We start from the raw sequence: 22,752 nt of genomic DNA, 5'->3' as shown, positions 1-22,752 counted from the left end.
TGATCTTAGTTTTGTATTTCATTGTAATCATAAATATGTTTCTGTTAAAGGAAAATATTTTTTGAGGAATTTATTATGAAGCGACAATGGCATTATGCGTTTTCGTACTATTTTGTGGGCAACGGATCATCTCCTCTACTTAATGAGGTCTTACTTATTGGTTCTATTAGCATAAGACAAGAAAACTTTCAATAAAAGCTCTAATCGGGGAAGAAGAATCATCGAAAATACTTTCGATGCATTGGCTCCTCGTCAGAGAATGCTGTTATGACCCTTCCATATAAATCCCGAAAACACTGTGGCAGCGGCAAAGGCCACCATGTCTTATGCTATGTAATGGAATCTTATGGTACAGCAACAAAGTATAGCATTCATTTATAATATAGCAAAAACAGATGGAACTCATTTATGATGAAAAGACAAAATATTGTATTCTTTCTTTTTGCAATTTCGTCAGTCTAGTTTGAATTTTAATTTTAATTACAATAATACGCTGTCAGTATTAGAAAAAAGTTAGGTGCTAAATATAATAGCAAAGAAAAAAAAATTGAGATGAATTATAATTGACTTACCTTCATCAACCCCTTTTCATACCTCTCGGAAAGGTTTCTATTAAAAAGACTTCTGTATAAAAGTTTAAAGTTTTAACGAATTTCTCTAATATACAATTGGTCTTTTAAATTTATTTCGTAAAATTTTTTAAGTTTTTTACATTTATACATTTAATAGTGCTTTTTTTATCGCTTATGTCTCTAAACGATAGACATTTATATAATACATTCTTAATTAAATTTTTCAAAAAAATATTCATTAATTAGTGATTGGCTTTCTTTGTAGCATTGAACTAAATTTCTGTTGAAGTTCGTGTGCATTATGTGTTCGCTACGGTTTGGCAACATCCACCATCGAGGAGCATGCTTAGCAAGAAGTCGGGAAGTGCATCTTTCTAGTTAAATGCGTCAAGATTCTGTGATACTTTTATGTTCATGTTTAATTTGGCATTTTTTGTTAAAGTCAAAACTTACAACAAATGGTACATTATTCTTTTAAATATAAATCATTGTGTCAAGTCATTGTGGATGGACGCATAATTTTATGATATCTGCATAGAATGAAAAATCTATCAATCAAAAACATTGCCGGTCACTTTATGATGCTAGCTAGCGCAAGGAAAAAAAAAAAAAAACTGTTGACCGGAAAGATCTTATTACGAACCTAGAAACATTAATAAGTTTAAGTACTTCACTATGGTGGGTATGAACCAATTCGGATCAAGCCGATTTTTCCGCTTTTCTTTTTTTTTCATAATTTACTTATTTTTGGATTTAAGTATCCTTTAGTTAACTGTTTGTATTGTTAATATTTTCTTTTTTTAAATTATATTTAATGATTTCATCTCTACAAAATCTTTAAAGGCAATTCAACTGTTTAACAATAAAGTATTAATTTTTTCGGAAAAATTAAAGGCAATACAAGTTTATGTTTCTTTTTTTTAATTTCAAAGTTTTTGATACTCACTACCGATAGATAGCTAAAGATATGCTAGTTTCATCATTTCATCTTCAGAAATGCACCACAAATGTAAATGTGCTCATTGTGCACAAGATTCTCTTCTTTCTGTCGGTCTGCCCCTTGTTAAAACTACAAAGGTGAAAATTTACACGGTGTTGTAGGTGGGCAGATGAAGTTTGCAAACCCTGGGTGGATCTATTATCAAACATTTGCACAAAAAAAAAAAAAAGAAATAAGGCAGATGTTTACCACTAATATTTCTCAAAGCTGTCCAGAACATCGCTGCCTAAGTTAAACCTGATTCAACACCGCTCGCTTCAGACCACTCGTGGCACAAGCGTATATTAAGTTTGTGGTAGCCACTTTTTGTTACACCGATTGATTCAGAGTCATTTTGTGAATCGCTTTAAGCTTGTCTGTCCGTCTGTCTGTCTTTTTGAGATATATTGATGGAATTCGGTACATTGACCTGTTTCGGCCCAATGATCACTTTTCGACCACTTTACTTAGAACACTACACACTTTAAAAAATCACCATATGAATAATGCAGTGTGCCATGTGACCCACTCATTACAGCGCTTTTTTTACTTGATTTAATTTGTTTGCTATGGAAGATACTAACAACGTAAACAATAGTGTTCCTTAATTTTTATATATGAAACTGAATAAGGTTAAGGTGAAGAAAGTTGGCATAGCTTACTTGGGCCTTCTGAGTTTTATTATTTTTTCGCGTTATACTTCTATTGGCACCGCCAGAAGTTGGCGATGTACTTGGTGTATTTTTCAGTTTACAGCTTCTAGGAAAACGCGTAGAGCTAAAACTTGACATAGACGATTAATTAATAACCATATAACGAATTTCAAAATGGGCAGGATTTTCCCAATGTCGTGGCTAAGGTAAAATTGAAAAGTTCAACCTTTTACATATAAACAGCAATAAATATTAATTTAAATATGTTGCAAATCGATTTTAAAGATTGCTGCAAAGATGGTCGTTCTCGCTCTAACTAACATGTGCACAATAAATATACTTTTTAATATCTTTGTGTATGAGTTGAAGGCGGTGAGTATATAAAAGATTCGTCCAAAGACGAATATGGATCTATTACTTGTTTCGTTTAGTTTCTTTTCACTTTCTCCTAAATAACAGTTTCTTACAATAAACCTTTTAAAAAATTCAATTGGCTTTAAAAAATAAATTTCCTCTAGAAAACAATATATTTGGCTTGGGTCTATAGTCGGTTATTATTCGTAGTAATATCTGAAACAGTTTCGTTACAGAACCTATTCAATGATGGACACTTAGTTTATTAATATAGACGCCGTTTTGTTTAGTTTTTTTGTTTTTTTTTTTAAATTTAGTTTATCTTCGGAAAATATTTATCCATCCCTGATTATTTTTTTGGTTGTTTAATAAATTTGGCTATATATAGATCGTTTGTTGTTTGTCTTCTATTTTCTAGATGGTGTTTTTATCTTATTTTGTTGTAGATAGTTGTACATACAAAACGTTTTTCAATTATTTATAAAACGTGTTAACAAAATTATAAATAAAGTCATTATAAAAGTCATAAAATTCAAGTTTAAGGACGTTGCTTTACCACAATAAGTATAAAAATCTTCCTAAAAGTTAGAAGAAAGAAAAGGCGGATATTAATAAAATTGATTGAGGAACTCTTTTTATACCCATCACCAAAACACGAAGGTGTATTCATTTTGTTAAAACGTTTGCAACACTGTATAGTCAGTATAGTATACTGATCAGCGTCAAATTGCAAACCGATTTAGGCATGTCCATCCATCAAAATGCAGCAATCGAGTCCACATATGGCGCGAACATTGAAAGTTCGTACACGCAGGTCAATATTGAAATTGAGCCAAATCGAACAAAGGACACGGCAAGTGTACAAGATATGGGAAAACTCGACCACATCTGCTCAATATTATAGAATATCGAAATGTCGTTCTGCAACATGCAGAAAGAAGCTTCAGAGACCGTACATAGTCTACGCATTATTGATAAGAAGTAAGCGGCGATGGGTATAAAAGACTCGATCGTACTTGTTTGTTTTTCTTTTAACTTACATCCGGATGTTCCGTATAGCATTCCTCAATACGTCGTCGCTCATAGAAACTCATATTAAGTTTATAGCACGGAAATTCGGTCTCGTATTCAATAGGTTGTGGTTCGGTGGTTAAACGTACACCCTTCGAGGGCATCAATACATTTACCACGACCAATAATAAATTTGTATTCGGTATTTTCTTCAAATAGAATGGTCGTGAATTTGGTACTTTAATGTAATCGTTAATACCCTCCAAAGAATTCGGTTGTAAGGAATACAATGTGGATTGCTTATCACAATTAATATAGACTGGTGGTGGTTCGGGCTCTTGGAAAATGAGTTCACCTTCTTCATTAATTTCTTTGGTTTTTTGCTGTGCACCGGAGAAACTGTCTGGGACCGCTTCGTAATCATCTTCAATTTCATCTAAATATTCTAAAACTAGTAATAATCGACACAAACAAAACAATAAAAAGTTTATTCTTCCTGTTGTTGTTATTTATTTATTTTTTTTTTTTTGTCTTAAAACTTACATGGGGCTCCATCCACCCACCATTTGATATTAGAATAATACCAGAATAATGCTGATACTAGCCACTGCCAACTCAAAGTCAGTAACTGTAAAGGCTGAAAATGGTTTTTTAATTAATATATATACAGTCTACTGCATAACATCTTTTTAGCGTATAAATATATGCCCTGTGTGCATCACTAAAATTTTGCCTACTATATCGATTACAGACTGTGCTTAACTAAACTTTAAATCCTCAACATTAGTCGAAATTGACTTGTTTACTCATTTGACTGAAAAGGCCTACGAAATTTGGCAACTAGAAGAACGAGATCGGCACGCAGGGTGCCAGGAAATAACGTAGGCGCTAAACATCAGCCGCATGACAGTTTGGGATCATTTGAAAAGTGCAAGCTACAGAAAAAAGATCAAAAGAAAACCAAAAAAACCGTTGACACCTTTTATGTCACCCGGTAGCAGAAACAACTAAACGACAAGATGGGCCAACAGATTGTTCAAAATTCAAACTAAGAGATTTCTTGTTTCTGTAATCAATAACAGAGGCCGAGAAATACAAAGATGTTCTAAGATTTTGTTCAAAATTGGGATTAGGACATTTTGAGGACTTTTTGTGTATCTGTTATCAATAACAGTTAATTAGCGGACATTTGTGCGCAAGCTCTTTCATTCTCATTATTCGCATTGGCAAAGATTCTGTTAATAGTTAGTTGATATGGCGTCGCTTTTTTTTAAACGTTTACGGAACAAAAGCACATACAATCCTTTCTTTTAAATGAGTATGGGCATTGGTATGCATATACATGCTTGCATGCGCCAAAAAAGACCAAAGTGCAGGTATTTATGTAGCAAATATAATTTACTTTGCTTTTATCGTTTTTATCGTATTTTGAAAAATTTGAGAATTCAAAATTGCATATTTGCTAAACGTTCTGACAAATTTCAAAGAAAATTTTCATATGAACAAATATGAAGAAATTTTTTATTATTAAAATATTTTTGTTTTTCATTATAAAAGGATGAAATAAAGTACATCATGGCAAGTTTACTGTCCATGAATATTCCTCGTTCACAAAGCAAGTTTAAGCTGTGAAGAAGACGATGAGATAGTTTTAAATTGGACTAAGAATTGCTGGGACGATTAATACAGTTACACAAAAGATTTCCAAGAATCGCCTAATGTTAATTTTAAACATCTATGTATTTCGTTGTCTCTGAAACTAACTCTGCTAACTGGCAGGCATTTGATTGCTTGCTTTTTCATTCCCATTGTTTACGTGGAATAGCGCCATCTATTTGTGACGTTATATTATAGACCATCCATATTTTGTACATAAGCATAAGTTTACAATTGGCAAGACGATAGTGTAAAAGCTTAAAATATAAGTGAATAACTTCACTTTTTGCTTAGCTATAAAAGGAGCAACATTACAAACGACGATGAGGATTATAAATTCATAGGTGCGTACGCGTAAATATATATAAAACCATTTTTGCACAAGAGTTTCTTTTTCGTGCAAGAACATTATACTTTGTTGTGACACAAACAAAAAAAGAGTACGATTATTGCACAACTTATAAAATAGAGGCGCAAGAAAAAGTCAGTGCGACGGTGTGCCATAGTGGAAGTTTTTTTACCATACCAATGGCAGGTTTAAAGGAATTCCGCCCAGGTATTGATAAGTGAAGCAATTGGAAAGGAGTCGAAGACCCTCATTTTGTGGAGATTGCGGTTAAAAGACACAGCTTGAAGATAACAACTTTATTAAAGGCTACCGGTTTTGAAGCATACGGGTTGTTAAAGGAGCCGCGTTATCCGGGTCTACCGATTATAAAGTCCTACAAAGATATGTGCAATAATTTAAACCCGCAATATTCTCTCCTCCAGTAATAATTTTTCGGGAACTACAAAGCTTTTACGAAGTAAAGAAAAAGGAGGAGGAGTCAGTGTCTGCACGGCATACAAGAGCCGAGAGAGAATAAGGCAAAGAAGAAATGTGCCTTTTACGGATGAAAAAACCGCAGAAGTGACAAATGTTAGTACGAAAAAAGTGTGGGACAGCAACAACACAGCAATGCGGTTGAAGCATAAAACATAAGTTATTATATATAATTAATATATTATACAATTTTTGTAAAGAAATAATGGAGAATTTCAATGACAATTCTAATTTTTTTGTTTACAGTGTAGTGTATGAATAGTTGTTTGAACAGATGACGCTAACAATTGCTACATTTCATTAACATTAGATGAAGATACGCATATGTTATGCGCGTGGAGCATGCATACGGATAGTTTCAAGATGGCCCGCCTACCTTCCGGAGTTAGGCCTGCTACTGCTATTTTTCAAAAACATAGTTGAATATGTGGATCATATTATCATCACAAGTTGTAATATGGAGGATTATATTAAAATAGTCGAACTAGTATTGGAAATGCTTCCATCAGTTGGTGTGCGGTTGAAAATCAGTAAGTGTCGGTTTTTGAAAGGGTCTTGTTTAGAGTTGAATGTTGATTGCAATGGTTTAAGTATGAATAAGGATTGCTTCGGCGTTAAGGGCGTAAGTTCCTCAAAATGTTTCTGAAGTTAGAGCTTTCATAGGTATGAGTAATTACTATTCAAAATTTATTCCCAATTTATTCCTAACTTTGGAATTATCGTGTCTCCTCTTTATGAGGTTTTTAGAAAGAATGTAAAATATATGTAAGTAGTTAAGATGTCAAAGTGCTTTTGAGTTTCTAAACGTTGGAGATACATCGGATAAATTTTTAGGCCGTTTTAACTCAGAGGAAGACTATTCGGTCTGTTGTTTTTGTTTCAAAGGCGTTCACTCAAAAAAAAACAATGTACAGCGCTATACAAGAGGAAGCCTTAGCGATTGCGTTTAGTGTAACAACGAATTGAAGCAACATTTGATGAGAATTCATTTTACATAACAGCCTGATCGCAAACCAAATTAGCAATTTTTTTGTGAAAATAAATGTTTGCCAGTAATGGCCGAAGCTTGTGTGCAAAGATGGGCATTTTAACTGAACCGTATATTAGTATAGAAAATACCGCATTTATCGTCTCGTTTCCTACTAGGCCGTGTGTTCGAAGTTTCTCACGAATTGGGATTTATTAATTAAATTTGTAGCGACAACAAATTGAATTTAAATTTCAAAAATTTTCAAATATATTTCGATCGCAACGCAGTACTACCAATAGTGCAAGGGGGAAAATCAAAGGAAGGTGTCAAGGGTGAAGGAATTGACGTTTTAAGAGGAGATAAATTTGTTTCTTTTAAATGTCGAAGAAACGACATGTTTTAACAGCGTAAATTGCTTAGCTCTAGAGCAACATTATAATTTGCGCGGACAAAATTTCTGCTAATACTTTTTTGATATGATGCCACATTTTCTCAAGCAGTTGCAATGCAGAAGCATATACAATTCTTTGTTTTGGGGAGAATTTAAGCTATAAATATGTATGTACGAGGAAACCCGTATAGTAGGTAAATAGAAAATATGATTTGTTTTCCTTTCAATTGTTATTTGGTATTCAAGAATTCTAAATTATGTGTTCGCCACGGCTGCTAATTAATAGTGTTACTACTGCTATTGATAACAGAGTTGTAAGAAGTCCGTAAAAGTGCCTCAGTTTAAATTCTGAAAAAATGTTGAAAAGCTTTGTCATTTGGTTGCTTTGGCAATAGTCAATTATATTCTCTTTATTCTCGTCTCTCTCTCTCTCTCTTTCTATCATCTACCAGAAATATAAAAGAATACTTGTTTTGATCTTAATACTGGAAAAGAATACTTATTTCGAGCTTAATACTGAAAAAGAATACTTATTTCGAACTTAATTTATTATTATTATTATTATTTTAATTTTAGACTAATGAAATGAATTCTTAGACTAATGAACTTAATTTACTTCGATGAACTATTTATAAAAAGAAAGAAAGGTATGTAAATCAAATTTATACGATTCGTCGATCTCTAACTCCTCCAGGACACTAACACATATTACTGAGACGCTTGTTGAGCAGATGCGAAGCTGAACACATTTGGAACGCTTCCAATGCTTCTGCTAAGAACCTAAAATTTTGATTTTGTTTATGACTGGTTATGAATTATCAAGTTTTCAGCCTTGGTTTGGAATTTTTTTTTTTTTTAGTATGTTGAATGGAGATGGACTAACCCAATAGATTTGTGGCTTATATGTCCAGGTTTTGAATTCAACTAAAGTATTATACGTTCTCTTGCGTTTCTGTCTTTGACATATGCAGCAAAACAGGCACTTTCGAGTGTAAAGTTATCGAACACAGAGCATCACAGAGAATATTTAAACTTGGACTGGTCCCAGAACTTGCAACAGGCTAAGGGCAGCAAATTTATTGAACGTGTCACAACCTTAAACGTCTCTTTCTCGAAAGACGATTTTTAAAAACTGCCCACGCAATAGCTACAATTTTCATTCTTTGCCTTTAAGCTTTTACCGTACCTTTCAAATCTCTATCATGTAAAAGATTTTCCAAAAATAATTTATATATTTTTGAATCAAAAATTTGTGCAAAAAAACGCGTAGGTCGCGGAGTCCCTTAAATAAAAAATATGTGGTGCGGGTTTGCCAGATGTTAACATCTTAACAAAATAATTAATATTTAGACAATATGCTCAATTATTTCCAAGAATATTGTTATTCTCCCTCGAAAAAGTTGCACAAAAAATACTTTTTAGCCTACTACAGTGACTTGCTCTCTTAATGTTTACGCGTTTTCGTCCGAAATTGAACAACGAAACTACCTTAGCTTTTTCATTTTGTTAATAAAGTGCTTGCTTGCAGCTATGTTATAAAATGCTTAGCGAGACTGTCAAAAAATTTAAAGTCCAAAGGAGTCAAAAACAACAACTTATTACATTACCAAAATGTTCATAATATGTGAAAATATTTGTAGTTCACTGCTTATATACTTACATGACTCAAAATATTTCCTTCACTATTTTGATCCGACCCTGTCGGACACAGAGCTTGATAATCGTAGACTTCTATACTTTGGAAGATCTCTTTCTCCACCATGGCTAACATGACATCACCTTGGTATTCGCCAAAAAATTTTCCTGTGTGATTAACATTGCGAGCCAACATAATGTAAGCATTATTATCAATGACGTAACATTCATTTTCATCGCTATCACATGTTTTTATGCAACCGTTACACTGTAAAAGAAGGAAACAGGTCTTAAAGATTCTCCTTGCTTTCCATTATATCTAACTTTTCTAGCCATCTAATTCTCAGTGTTTATTGACAGACTTCCTCTATTCTGTGCCCAACCTGAACGGTTCAACATTACGCAATTTCACTTCATGTTTTAATTTCATAACAGTATTTCCGTACACTGCCCGTAGCTATTCGCGGTAGTGGATAGCACGGTAGTGTTCACCTCCATGCTATTTCTCTTTTCACTTACCCCTATTAACCTTCTTATGTGTAGTACACTGTTTTGCCCGCAGGGAGTATTTCTTTCAGTTCCTGCACAATATTTGAGCGTCGTCTTTACTGCTCTTTATACCTTATTTTTATAGTCGCAACTATAAAAGTACTAAGATTGTGGGTATCTACGCAGCATCCAGGAGAACCCGCCACATATTATACTGACCAACACAGATTCAGAAAGTGATTCTGAGTCAATTTAAGCTTATCTGCCCGTCCGTCCACCTATACATATTGTTTGCTTCTTTCAGCCTCCAAGACGCAGTTTTTCAGACGTTTCAATGATATTTTGTACACTGACATGTATGGGCCAGAGCGCTATTGAAAATAATTCGGATCGGGCAACTTTTTTCACCACTTCCACAATAAGTCCTTATTCTGAGATGTCGTTATATAAATAACTCTATTAAGCGAATTGGTGTAGTGTACTTAATGGTGGGCACAGTCTCACTATATACCAGTTTCTAGATATGATTTATGTATATGATGTATTCATTTATCTGATGTGCGCTTTTAATTATGTTCTCCTAGTGTTATCGTTCATCTAAGGCAGCTATTCTAGATTTGTTACCCGAATCTTTCCTCTACTACAGGCAACAATTTAACAAAACAGTCTTTCGACCATTTCACTACGATTTCTTTTCAAATTCCACTTACATTATCTATTGAAGTAATATTGAAAAATCGTTCCAACATTAGAGCATGCGAGAATTGAAAACCAACAACACAAGCAGGCGCTTCTTTGCCACCATCTCTAGGGAAGATAGCATGAGAAGCTGTCACCTTCAAATCACTATCTTCATCGGGATCCCGTGCATGCTTTACCGAATAAACAAAACTTTCGGTCCGTTCTTCGTGATGTTGCAATATAGCACTTTTGTACCAGGTTTCATCTATAGCTTTAGTATGATAATCGCCAAATTCTCTGTCAGTGTCCACCTCCACTTCACCGTAAATAAATTGCCAACGAGTCAAACCGCTCATAGTCGCTACAAAACGTAGTGTACCACCGAAACTCTCAATTAAGGCTTTTTCTTCTTCATTCTCAAATTTCCACTGCCCGTAACTGGAATTAGTCACCTTGGCATCGAATATTAACAAGTGTACTAATTCTTTGTTGCAGTAATAGGCATCATCGTGTAATGTTCCGCGCCCACAATTGACTATAAAACAGAATTGAATTAGACAAATTTTTTATAAACACATTTTACATGACTTACACTCCTTATCTTCATCACTATCTACTTCATCATCTTCATATTGTTCTGCCCATTTCCAATCTTTACGTACCATCTTACCTAAAAAATGTTTCAGCTCGGCTTCAGGAGTTTTAAATTCGTGACCCTCTAGGTAATGATACTTGCAGTAAACCCAATCGGGATGAATTTTCCAATTTTCACCCACAAAAAAATTCGATATATTGACTTTCATATGGACATTTCTTAGGACTTCTTCGCCCACCTTAATCCACGTTTTGCCATACTCACTGGGTAAGACGATGCCCAATGAAAATGGAGTATTAGGAAGAGGAGCAAAAAAATAATCTTGCTTCTCTTCCGACACGCGTCGCATTTTATCGTAATGTAGTTTAACGCTAAGATCCTTAAATTCACCCGTTTGATGGCGTACCATGGCGCTTCGTAGTTCTAAGATAGAGCTACCGGGTTCACGAGGAGAATTATCTTCAAAAAGTTGCTCAACCTCAGTTAAATCGATGCTATTGTAATTAGGATTCAAAATGCCAGCCGTCTACAGGATATAAGAAAAAATTTAATTGCAAAAAGGTGTGAGTAGAATAATATACGCTCACCGTTATAGGCCTTAAATCCGGATGCAGTAACACATAACCATTATTGGACACCACAAAAGAGTAGCCATTTACTCCAAGCTGCAATCAATGAGGATTTGAGAAAAGAAAACTTTCTATGTTTTAGTGATACCTTATATGGCAGGGTCAATTTGTCAATATCTTCAACAGGCACATCGGTTCCGGCCACACCAAGTAAACGAGCCTTTGCCGACGAATTCGGTTTCATATAGGAACGATCAAATGCCGGTATGCCCACAGCTATCATTAGCCTTGTATCTGTTGCATTTTCACCTGGCACATACTATAAAAATGTAGATATCTATTGTGGATTGCGTTTACTATGTTCGCCTACTTACACTTTTATCGGTAAAGGAATGTGTCCACGTGGGTGGATGTTCGATATTTTGTAATACCAAGGGTGTCGCTATAACGTCAACATATTTTAAGGCCTCCTCTTGGACTTCGTCTAGAGTTTGTACATGTGAATAGTAACCGCGATTTAGGCAAGCCATCCATTGTATCTCTCTAACTTTCGTTACTTCTTTTCCTAATAAATACGTGAATATACGTACGCGCATATTCATAGTACCATTTTCCCCATTACCCCAGTTATACTTTTCGAAAATTTCTGTGGTATTGCCCGCCACACCATCCGTGACCAGCATAATGGCTTGATTGCAAGTAGATGTTTCATTACAACGTCTTTGTATATAATACTGAAGAGGAAAAACGAGCATTTTATTTTCATTCTTTTACGGTACAATTTTCAAGTGTCTCCTATTACCTTCTTCAACAACTGAAAAGCCTTTTCGTAAGCCAGCGAAAGATTAGCGTATCCGGTGGGTTCCATTTTGCTGATAGCATCATTAAAAACATTTTTGTTTTCAGGCGTAGCTTGAACTAAAGCCCCCTTGAAACATGGTATCAAATCGCTTACTTTGGCTGAGTAATTAAAAACCGTAAAGAAGTCATTATTGGAAAACGTGTCCAATATGCTGCGTATAGTGAATTTGCCGACATGTCGTCGGAAGCCAGCCATTGAGCCTGAATTGTCCAGCAAAATAACGATATCCTTAGAACAGGTGGCCGTTTCAATATACCAGGAACGTTTGCGACAATCATAGGTATCGGCATTATCGCTATTGTCGTGCTCTTGCCATTGCGAAGCCGGGTAATGACGTAAAATGCCAGTATCGGATCCGAAGTATTGCCATGATAAAGCTGGATCTGCTTGATAATTTTGCCTGAACACTTCATCTAATTCCTCTGTCCACATAATAGCTTTCAAGGTCTTCGTACCTTTAAATGTTTGACATGAAATTGCATAGACTGAACATAAAAAAGTTGATGTATTGGGTGAAAGAAAAACTTCGAGCCGTTTGTTCGTCAAAGTTATACCACACTTTTCTTGGCCTTTACATGAACTTCATTAACCCAAATTTATGCGATTGCGATCGATAACTTCTTGAAAGCTTCATTGTAGACTGATGATGCCATCCCTCTAGAACTGAGACATCTTCTAAGTCGACTGTATATCATTAAAAGACGTGTGCAGGGGGCAAAAGCAAATGATAGTCGGAAGGAAGAAGGTCCTGACTAAACGGTGATTCGTTAGCCAAACTCCTCCTTCAAGCGCCATTAAAAACGTGTACGGTCCCGCATTATTATGTTGCAAGATGCCTTCTCTATTGACTAATCTGAGACATTTTAATTCTTTGATCTTATAATTCACTTGCGCACTGTAATCATAATAGTTGTTGATACTGCCAGGTTAGGCAGGGTTGTGCAGCGGTTGTGCCACTTTCTGCATTTTGGACCACGAATTATCTCCTAGTTGGACTACGACACTTTATGTTTATCCCTTACTAAAATATTTAAAAAAATGTTCCGATTTTCTCTCTTTTCAATTTGTAGATAGAACTTCGGTTCATTCAATTTTTCACTCATCTATGTACGCAAATATCGAACTTCTTTTGCTGGTCAGCCTTAAGCGAATAGTTTAACATTGTTCTTTGGCCTACGAAACGTATCAAGCCTACTCAATTAATTGAAGAATAGAGCGCAGCACATCTGCAAAATAGAAAACTCCATGGCGGAAACAGGTAAAACAGTTGTCTTCTGACAAGTCTATGAAACGTTACTCTTTTAACCGCAGCCAAATAAAGCAGAAATTCGGTTCATTGTAAAGGCCAAACTAATTTTGACTGAATCTATAGGTGCCGCATAGTTTTTTAATGCATCTGTCATAAATATTAAGTGTGTTTTAATAGAATTAACGTCCCCCGACTCTTAAAACCCTTGTATTGGCAAAAACGAAGCGAAGTTTTCTTTTACCTGATACATTTTCGTTTTGTAATTCACCTCTATCATAAACATTGGTGGGCACATGGACGGAACTATGCTCGGTATCCACAGATATATTATAAAAATGTGTATCCGGGTTTAAAGTAAAATTTAAGTACATTCGTACATCTTCTCTCATATTTTCCGGCAGTTCTTCTATAGCTTTACCCTCAAACTGTGAATATTTACTTGAATAATATTGAAACTCGCTCAGCGCATAGGTTTCATTGTACTCAAACTCCTCGTAGGTGGACTCAGCTTTACGTAAAATGCATTTAATAGCATCCATTTTGCGTGCCAACATTTTGCCTACATTAGCTGTTATGTACTTTATAAGTTCGGTGCCATTTTTCAGTTCTACTCGGGCGTTATACTCCTTATATTTCTAAAACGTGAAATATGAATAAAATGAAAAACTTCTTCGATCAAATTTCGAATGAAATACAAACCGCTTTAATTTCCTGAGACTTTGTCATACGTTGAGCTAATTCCCAAAGTTCATCACCGAATTGCGTCGCCCATTTTCCGACTCTTAAAATTCAAAAAAAAAAAAATGGAATATTTTCTGTTATTAAAATTTTGTGCAGGCACTGCTTCTTGCAAATATGTTATCCCACAAAACACCGTATACGTAATCGAAGGTTCGATCAGCATCTGTACTTTCACCCAAGCATGAAAAATGTTAAACCTATACATTCTTCCAATACATGAGCGAAGAAACCAACAGCGTTAATAAATTCAACCAAAGATTAACTTACATGTGTTCTTAGTATAACAGGATAAATTCATACGGCGCGGTATGGAGGTGTAATATTAAGGTGTATATTAGAATAACATAACTTAAACTTAAGTATAACATAAAACGAGGCCAAAGCAACGTGTAACGCGTTGTATCTAAGCGCGTTTTATGTTACATCGAAAAAGTTTATACGAGATTTTGAGGTAATATAAATTAGAGCAGAATGTACCACTTTTTGTCGAAATAAAGTCATATCTTAAATTTCCTTCCATATGCATATAAATGAAAAAACAATTTAACTTCAAGTTTTTATAGAAAAACAAGGGCACACACCATGGTACATGTACACCACTGTGTTTGATACAACTGTTCATATGCCGACTTTTCAAAGTGAGGGGTTTTATTGGGAATGGTCGCAAAAGTGACCTGATCCGTAACATTTTCAAATTTCATCAAAACATATCAAAAATTGCGAGCTGTAGGTTGAATACAAGGTAAAGGGGCAGAAAACTTAGATCGATGCAAAAAGTGGTCCCGAATCCATCGGTATAATACAAGGTCTTCTGGATGTCAGCACAGGTCCAGTATACGCCATTTAATAATTAGTGGGTATAAAGGGGTATAAAAATATCAAATTTCCCTTATCACGAAATGCACGAATTAAAAAAAAAAATTTTTTTCAAAAAATAACGATGACGATCACAAAATTAATTTTCATCAAAAATCATGGCAAATCTATTTTTTTTCCTCAATGTTGATTGAAAGTCCTCTTATCAAGAATAAAATAGAAACTACGGCAAAAAGAAATCGAAAAGAAGTCTAGCAGAACGTATAACGTTGTCGTGTTTATATCGGGCTGGGCAAGCACTAAGTTGTACGAGAGACGTTTGTACTATAAAATTAGCGCGGAATTGAAATCCTTCACCCAATTTTTATATTGAATTAACTAAATGTTGTGTGTTTTTTATTCTCACAATTTATGCATCTATACGAATTTATTTGAAGTTATATAGGGTCACAAGACCCTAGTTCAATTTTGAAAATGTATCTGCACGAGTGTACAATAATCTAGGAAGTCTTAGCCATTCATTTATGTGCACGTGCGTTTATTTGTTGCAAACTTTGCTTATTCGTTAATGGAAGCATCAAAAGGCATAAAACGCTAATATTTCGCCGGCTTTATTGTAGAATGATTCCTTAACCTTAAAGTTCAATAATTTTTATTTTTAATAGATAAAATTTGAACGTGACAATCGCTCCTTGAGCTACACAAATTTACTGCCTACGGTGATATAATACATCAAATATAAAAAATACCTTTCGTTACATTGCAACAGATGAGACTCCATGAGACAACTATTTTTAGCGGTAAAACATAAACACGCATCGCATTTGCTGCACGACAACGCAGTGGAATTTTTCTGCTTTTGCCAATGTAGGACCACTAGGCCGACGTCTTTCACTGTCGTTTCTATGCGATCCTATATTATAAAGAGCATGATCCAAATCAAGGAGAGACTGAGAAAGATTTGACAGTTTCTTATTTGAGATGTCGGTTACAACGGAGTTTTTTTTTCTCACAAGTCTCCACGATATTATTGCGGCAAAATAACACGGACTTCTTCATCGGTCGTTGCGTCTTTGCGTTTACTCTATTCAGAAATAGATAAGGAGCATAAAAACTTCGGCCAGAGCCGTTTATTTCTTGTTGGTACTTGTGATAAAAAAATTATTTATTTCAGAAAATTTTAAAACATTGTCTATCTATCTAAGAGAAAATACTAAGTATTTTAAGTTATTGAAAAATAACGAGATTTGAATTTTTTTTAAATTGAATAAAGTTTTCCTTTGTTCTTTTGTATCAACCTATTCATGATCGCGGCACCATAATTAAACCATTTAGAATGTCATACAACTTTAAAATGTATTGGTGATCTTTTCTGTCCGATGAACAAGTGTCATTCTTGTTCGCAAAACTTAAACTTACATCAAACCCGTCCTTTTGATGTTGAATGTGTTGATAATTTATTATTATTATCAACTTATGAACAGTCAGTGGAAGCGTGCGTTAATTGAACTAAATAATTTTTAACACGTAACTATTTGTAATTGCTTACTAGTGCGTATACGTCTAAATATGACATAACTGAAACATGTCATTACCACCGGAACAAGCAACTGACATAGCAAATATTTTTACAATAGCAACAAGTAGTTAAGTACACGTGCGATGTGCATTCTCTTTGTATGCTTCAATACGTTCTCCCGTTCTTCGTGTTGCTTGCCGGACCTCAGAATTTTCTTCGTTGCATTCCCTTTTCGCTTAATTTTATTGAGTTTATTTTGATTCCGGCAATTTTACTTTTATTTAGCTTTTTCATTACAATTTTATCGTCAAAACTTGTTGTGCTTTTCATATTTGCATTCTACCACTCGCCCACTTTCTCGCTCTCACCATTCCATTATTAGATTTTTCTCTCTTTCTCTATTTTATTACTCTCAAGTTTTGTTTGAGTAAATGCTCCTTTACATTTTCATCTCTGTTTTTATTAGAAGAAAATATTTCACATTGATGTTTTTCCACCACTACGCTTTTACTACTTTCGGAAATCATCTGTTGTATGAATCAATGAATGAATTTCTCTCTCAATATACAAATTAAAAAATGCATTTAACAGTTCGTTTTATGCACACATTCTTAATATAAAGCAGAAAATTGCAAATCAAAATTTAACCATTCCTCCATTTATCCATGTCACGGCTAGGAAAATTGTGCTAAAATTTTGTCGTCTTTATAATGAAACGGAATGTCGAAAACTGGTATGGAAAGTTGAAGTTTTCTTCTGATATTTTCACTCCTTATTATACGATATGACAGTAATGTTTTATCAATATCAAATTTTCAGACCACGCAATTCATTCATCCATCTCTCGATCTGTCATTTAAAACACACATAACACGCCACGATCCGTCCACTACAAAGAAAAATTTTATCTTGAAACGTATAAAACATATATTGATATCTCTGGCCCGCGGAAAAGTTGAATGTATAGCCAGGATAAAAATGTGTATATAAATCTATATAAATCTGTATAGGTATATTCCTTGCTATTCGCAAAGGGAAAATGTTTCGGAAATAAATTCCATATTCACTGACATTCGCATTTCAAAGAAATTAAGAACTTCAATGAGTTTAACAGCGACATCGATTTTTTGTGACTGCCTTTATTTACCTTTATAGACATATCATATTTAATATCCACGTTTATTTTAATATCACATCAAATTTAAAAAAAGTGAACGTTTGTTCGCTCTGCATTCGTTCTTTTGCACTTCATAACACATATGTGAACGAATTTGCGAACATTTTTCGTATTCGCGTTTATCTCTAAGAAAGTTTTCTTTCAAGGCAGTGAATTTAGTTCAATACAACATCGTCTTGAGTGTAACACGCGCACTTTCTTTGTTTACTACTTTTTTTGTTGTCAATAAAGGCTCCGTAAACTCTGTTCCTACAAGTTATCTTAGTTGGTGTTTTTTGTTTTATCATTGAATCTGATAATAAACAAGTAAGAAAGTAATATTCCGCGAGAGTCGAATCTGGCAATAACCCGCACTATGCTTTTCGCATTCTGTTGTCCAAGTTCTTTTATTTGATACCCACATCACTGGTATTATTGAGAAAAAAGCAATCGCGGTATGTAGCCTATTAATTTTAGCATTAACCCATTTTTAGGCAGATAATATATCTCCATTTGAGGACAGTACAAAATAGTTTTAAACGTTCTGTCTTCTTTGCTTTATGATAAATAAGCATAATACCTCAAAAAAGGGGAAAAAACAAAATTTAATTTCTTGTAACCTTGTGTGGGCATGGCCGATGTTTCCCGTCTTTGCTTGTGAAGAGTAGACAGTATCGTAAAGTAATTGTGGGAAATTTCAGCTTTCTAACCTTGAGAATTTCCTAGTAATGAGTAAAAACCCATAAATTTTTGCTAAGGAAAACGGAGCTGAGTTCAGTTTACGCTCCACTGCGCGCTTCTGCTCTAAACAAATTGGCAGATTTTCAATGCCAATCTGCGTGCAGAAACTTCCAATTTTTATACCAAGTTTTCTGTCGATATCTTAAATTTTGCCACCAGGAGAGTGCCAACAACACACATCACGCAGACACACAGATGAACAGACATTGCTAAATCAACTCAGAATTTCACGCTGATCGACAATATGTATACTTTATAGGGTCTCTGATGCTTACTTTCGGGTGTTATAAATATTTTAGAAAAAAAGAAAATGAATATGCGCCTATCTTACAGTGGCGGGTATAAAAGTATAAAGAAAATTTTGTGCACGTATTTATATTTATGAAGAGATTTTTCATTTAAGAGGAATAGGAATCAATCTTGCTGATCTGTTGGTGAAGCACTTGACTAGAACTATTTTTTAAAGGAATTTTTTCCTGCACCTTCTTGCTAAAAGGGATACGTACATGTGGCAGAAAGCGGAAACGTTTGATTAGCTTTCAGTAAAATATTTGTAAGTGTGAAAATACGAGGAAGAAAACCTAGACCTTTGGTTTTGATAAAATTTTAACCACCTTGATAAATGAAGGGGCCAACTTTCACTATATACAAATGACATTTTATAGTGACACAGCCTCACAGATTAGCATAGTCCAAAATATTTATTCGCCAATGCGGTTCTTCCTACAACAAAGGATTCATGAATAGGTAATCTTTTCTTTTTAACTTCTATTCCATACACCACATGCCTTACGAGAATATATTTAGTTTGTGTGGATATATGCAATTACCAAAGAGAATAGATAGAAGACAGACTCACCTTTCACTATACCGATCGATTCAGAATAAGTCTGTAAGCACGTTTGTCCTTCTTCTTTTCTTGTGTTCAACCTACAGACAGCGGTTTTTCAGATATATTGATGAAATCTGATACAGTGAAATTCGGGGAAGTGAAATGTTTTGGACCAAGAACTTACGCTATTGAAAGTTTTTGGCCACCTCCCATGTAAGGCCTTGTTTCGAAAAATCGTTATAGGAGTAACTGTGTGAACCGAAGTGGTGTATATCATTTAATGGTGGGCCGTGACAAGCCGTACTGTTTATGCTTGTTTTGCTTAATAAAAGGATTTAGGTAGCGCGGAAAGGGGAAATTGCTGCTAATAACTTTTCTCGTCACCCGTGATTTACTTGAAGACCACGTCTAAATTAGATGAATATCACAACTTTTTTATCTCTTAGAGAAGACCGTTGTTGAAAACGTCATCCATTGGCTGCAGTCAAACTGCTGCGATTAAATGTTGAATAAGTATTAGTTTCAAGAGAATTATGTCTATGTTTGATACTTTGTGGGCGTACTAAGTACATCTGCATAAAATTTGAGTTATCTTCGGCGAGCGGTTTGCTTTTCTGTTCAGTTTAGCTCTTAGTCAATTTTATTACGAAACATTTAAATAAGAAAATTAGGCTTTGTTCTGGCCCGATTCTTTGACACGAACAATTTTCTCTTAAAAGAAATACCAATAAAAGCAAAGAATGAAATTGAGGTATTTTGTGGTAAGAGATGGACTTAGTTGACTTTTTGTATAGTTACTGGAAGATAATCCATGAATATCCGTGAAAATTTATACCGTTATGCTTGTTGTAGTTTATGAGAGAAATGAGGAGAAAATCCAACTCTTTAAATTTCTGACAACACTGTGTACACTGTACTGTGAGCATGTGATGGGATCCACTTCGCTCATTTGTAATGTCATGTCGCGTGAAAAAGGTTCCAATTTGTCTGCGAACTTCGAAATCGATATAGTCATTTTTTTCATCGAATACTTATCCATACCCATCTATCCACAAAGACGGACAAACGGATGAATAGACATGCCTGGTTCAATTTAGAAATTGACACTGATCAACATATATGCACTTTATAGGATTTATATAATTTTTTTGAGTGCTGCAAACTTTTTGAAAAAGAGAAGACAAGGATTCTTTCACCGCTTATGCAGTATCAACGAACTGTTTGATAATACTATAAATTTTTCCGGATTATGACATTGCGGCGGTAATAGCTCCTACGGAATATTTGATGGTTGTCCACCTACCTAGTTTCTAGACAAATTGTTGAACAAATCTATACTATTAGAAGAATGGAAGATCCTCTGGTATATCGTGTTCCACATATTCGCCGCGACTTCTGTTACTTTTTTTAGGTTTTGATTACAAAATATATCTTATACAATAGCATTTGTTTGTATCGATGGGACGAGCAGTGGTTGAGTAGCTCTTCAGGTTTTTTAGCGTAGCGTCCGCAAACTGTCAGTCAGGTGGGATTTGAATATTTCGAATATAATGTTCCGGTTTCATAAGTATATATCTGATATGATTATGATTATGTGACGTTTTTTTCTATTGCACACATGTGATGCAAAATTTTTCTTTTCTTAAACCTTTAAAGCTTTTTTGATGTTATTTTAGGCTCATATTTTCTTAAAATTAAAAGAATAGGAAGACTAATAAAACATCTTTGAAAACAAATTGCGTACATACCTATCTTACATTCCTTTCTCATATCGCACACAATGGTGCTGACTAAATTCAATGTCCAATAAGTAGGGAAATTTTACTTGGATTGGGACGAATTTTGTCTACCTGTCAGCAAAAAAAAAAAATTTACCCAACGCTTGTGTGTTGGACAAACTGTCGATTTAAACTCAATAGCTTCAAAGAGACGCAGACTCAATTTTGGTATTGCAGCGATTAAGACTGAACAACACACTGATCATCTCAAGTAGAAGTGTGTATTTATCCTGATCATTATTTTACAAACATCTAATATCAGAAAAATTAGATTAGATAGATGTTTACAATGATCTCGCTATTGCGTAATTCGATATTTCGACATAGTAAGATTTTATCAAGGCTATTACCGTTGTTAGCGGATATACATAATTCCTCTTGACATTGATCAATCAATCGAATAAAAGTGCATCTGTATCTTAATCAATGTAGAGAAGTAGACGAAGGGGTGCGTGGGTCAAAGGCATGGTTCATAATTTTACGCTGATTGTCAATATGAAATGAATTTTACAAATAATGTGGCAACGTTTAATATACCTCCGTCTTCTGGCCTCAGATATGTAGCAGTCGTATACTCATGTATTTAATAGAGAACTAACGTAACATGTAAGCAAAATAAAATGATAGAGAAACTCATTAAAAACGCTTGAATAAACACATTTTAACCTAACAGCCTCTAGTGCATATTCTTGATAACAAAGGAAAAATTCAACAAGAATAAAACAAAATGAAAAAGAAAAAACAAAGCATGCCCTTATAAATAAGTGCGCGTGTATGCGTGAACACATATATATATATGTATCCCTATATTAAAATAAGTATCTTTCAAGTGATAATTTACTTAGAAAACAGTTAATTACTATAGGCAAGGACACATTGAGGCGTCGCTGTGGTTGTTGCTGGTGTTTACAAAATTCTCAAAACAGCAAGCATGACACGATTCATTCTTATATAGATATCAGTGTCAAAGTGTTAAGTGTGTACGTACTTCACATACACGCATACATATTTTCTATAGAAAGTGAAAGAAATAAGCTTTGAGAAGCCGAGCCATGGCGGACACTTACGCTTCATCCTCGGGAGTGGCTTCGACGGTTGTCAATGTTGAAGGCAGGAATAAAAAATAAAACAGCAGGAATGCGGTCAAAACGAGAGAAATATGTGTCATCAACTTATCACACGACGTAAAGTGGTGCATTTTTCTAGCATTTTCTTAAAGTGTTTGCTTTTGTTCGTTTTCTATTACAATCACTTGCTTTTAATAAAAAATAAAGGGAACACTCTTTTCTTGTTTATTTGTTACTTTTTTCCTCCTTATTTTCAAAATTTCAAAACAGTTTAGAGTTTTGTTTTTAATTGTTTTAAATTTTGTATAACACTGGGCGGAGCCATCACTTGAAATTGCATTGATTTCACATTTTTCCTTTCATTAAAAAAGTGATTTAATCATCAATTTTTTTAAAACACTTTAACGATTTCAAAATTACTTTTGAAAATTTAAAATAAAAAAGGAAAACTATTATGAAAAACTATATAAAAATTTTCTTTTCAGCTGCATGTTAATTTTCTATATATAAACTTCACGTTCACCTCATAAACACACGAACGCAATTACATACACATAGCCATGTATATTCGATTGGTTTGTTGGCTGCTTGGTTCGTTGGTTGGATTGTCGAC

General features: G+C 34.4%; 1 protein-coding gene across 1 annotated transcript; it reads right to left on the bottom strand.

Moving 5' to 3' along the window:
* Nucleotides 1-1,504: 1,504 nt before the first annotated feature.
* LOC119640429 (voltage-dependent calcium channel subunit alpha-2/delta-3) lies at nucleotides 1,505-22,366 on the bottom strand. The gene is made up of 13 exons (XM_038038466.1): nucleotides 22,140-22,366; nucleotides 14,189-14,270; nucleotides 13,758-14,124; nucleotides 12,181-12,695; nucleotides 11,753-12,112; nucleotides 11,527-11,697; nucleotides 11,397-11,474; nucleotides 10,807-11,335; nucleotides 10,244-10,749; nucleotides 9,070-9,312; nucleotides 4,113-4,206; nucleotides 3,599-4,020; nucleotides 1,505-3,136 (listed from the first exon to the last, which is right to left on the bottom strand). The coding sequence occupies exons 1-13, from the start codon at nucleotides 22,268-22,270 to the stop codon at nucleotides 3,029-3,031; spliced, it is 3,606 nt and encodes a 1,201-aa protein (XP_037894394.1). The 5' UTR covers nucleotides 22,271-22,366; the 3' UTR covers nucleotides 1,505-3,028.
* Nucleotides 22,367-22,752: the final 386 nt, after the last annotated feature.

This window comes from Glossina fuscipes, unplaced genomic scaffold, assembly GCF_014805625.2.
Source record: "Glossina fuscipes isolate IAEA_lab_2018 unplaced genomic scaffold, Yale_Gfus_2 121, whole genome shotgun sequence".
NCBI classification, from domain to species: Eukaryota; Metazoa; Arthropoda; class Insecta; order Diptera; family Glossinidae; genus Glossina; species Glossina fuscipes.
The sequence above is the reverse complement of the archived record's forward strand: the minus strand, read 5'-3'. Positions and strand labels throughout refer to the sequence as shown.

What these genes read in the sequence shown, in the direction of transcription:
- LOC119640429 (XM_038038466.1), bottom strand. Translation starts at nt 22,270, where the DNA reads ATGCACCACTTTACGTCGTGTGATAAGTTGATGACACATATTTCTCTC. An exon ending in ATTCCTTTACCGATAAAAGT is followed by an intron (nt 11,698 to 11,752) that starts GTAAGTAGGCGA and finishes ACATTTTTATAG; the next exon opens with TATGTGCCAGGTGAAAATGC. An exon ending in AAGGAAATATTTTGAGTCAT is followed by an intron (nt 4,207 to 9,069) that starts GTAAGTATATAA and finishes AACCATTTTCAG; the next exon opens with CCTTTACAGTTACTGACTTT.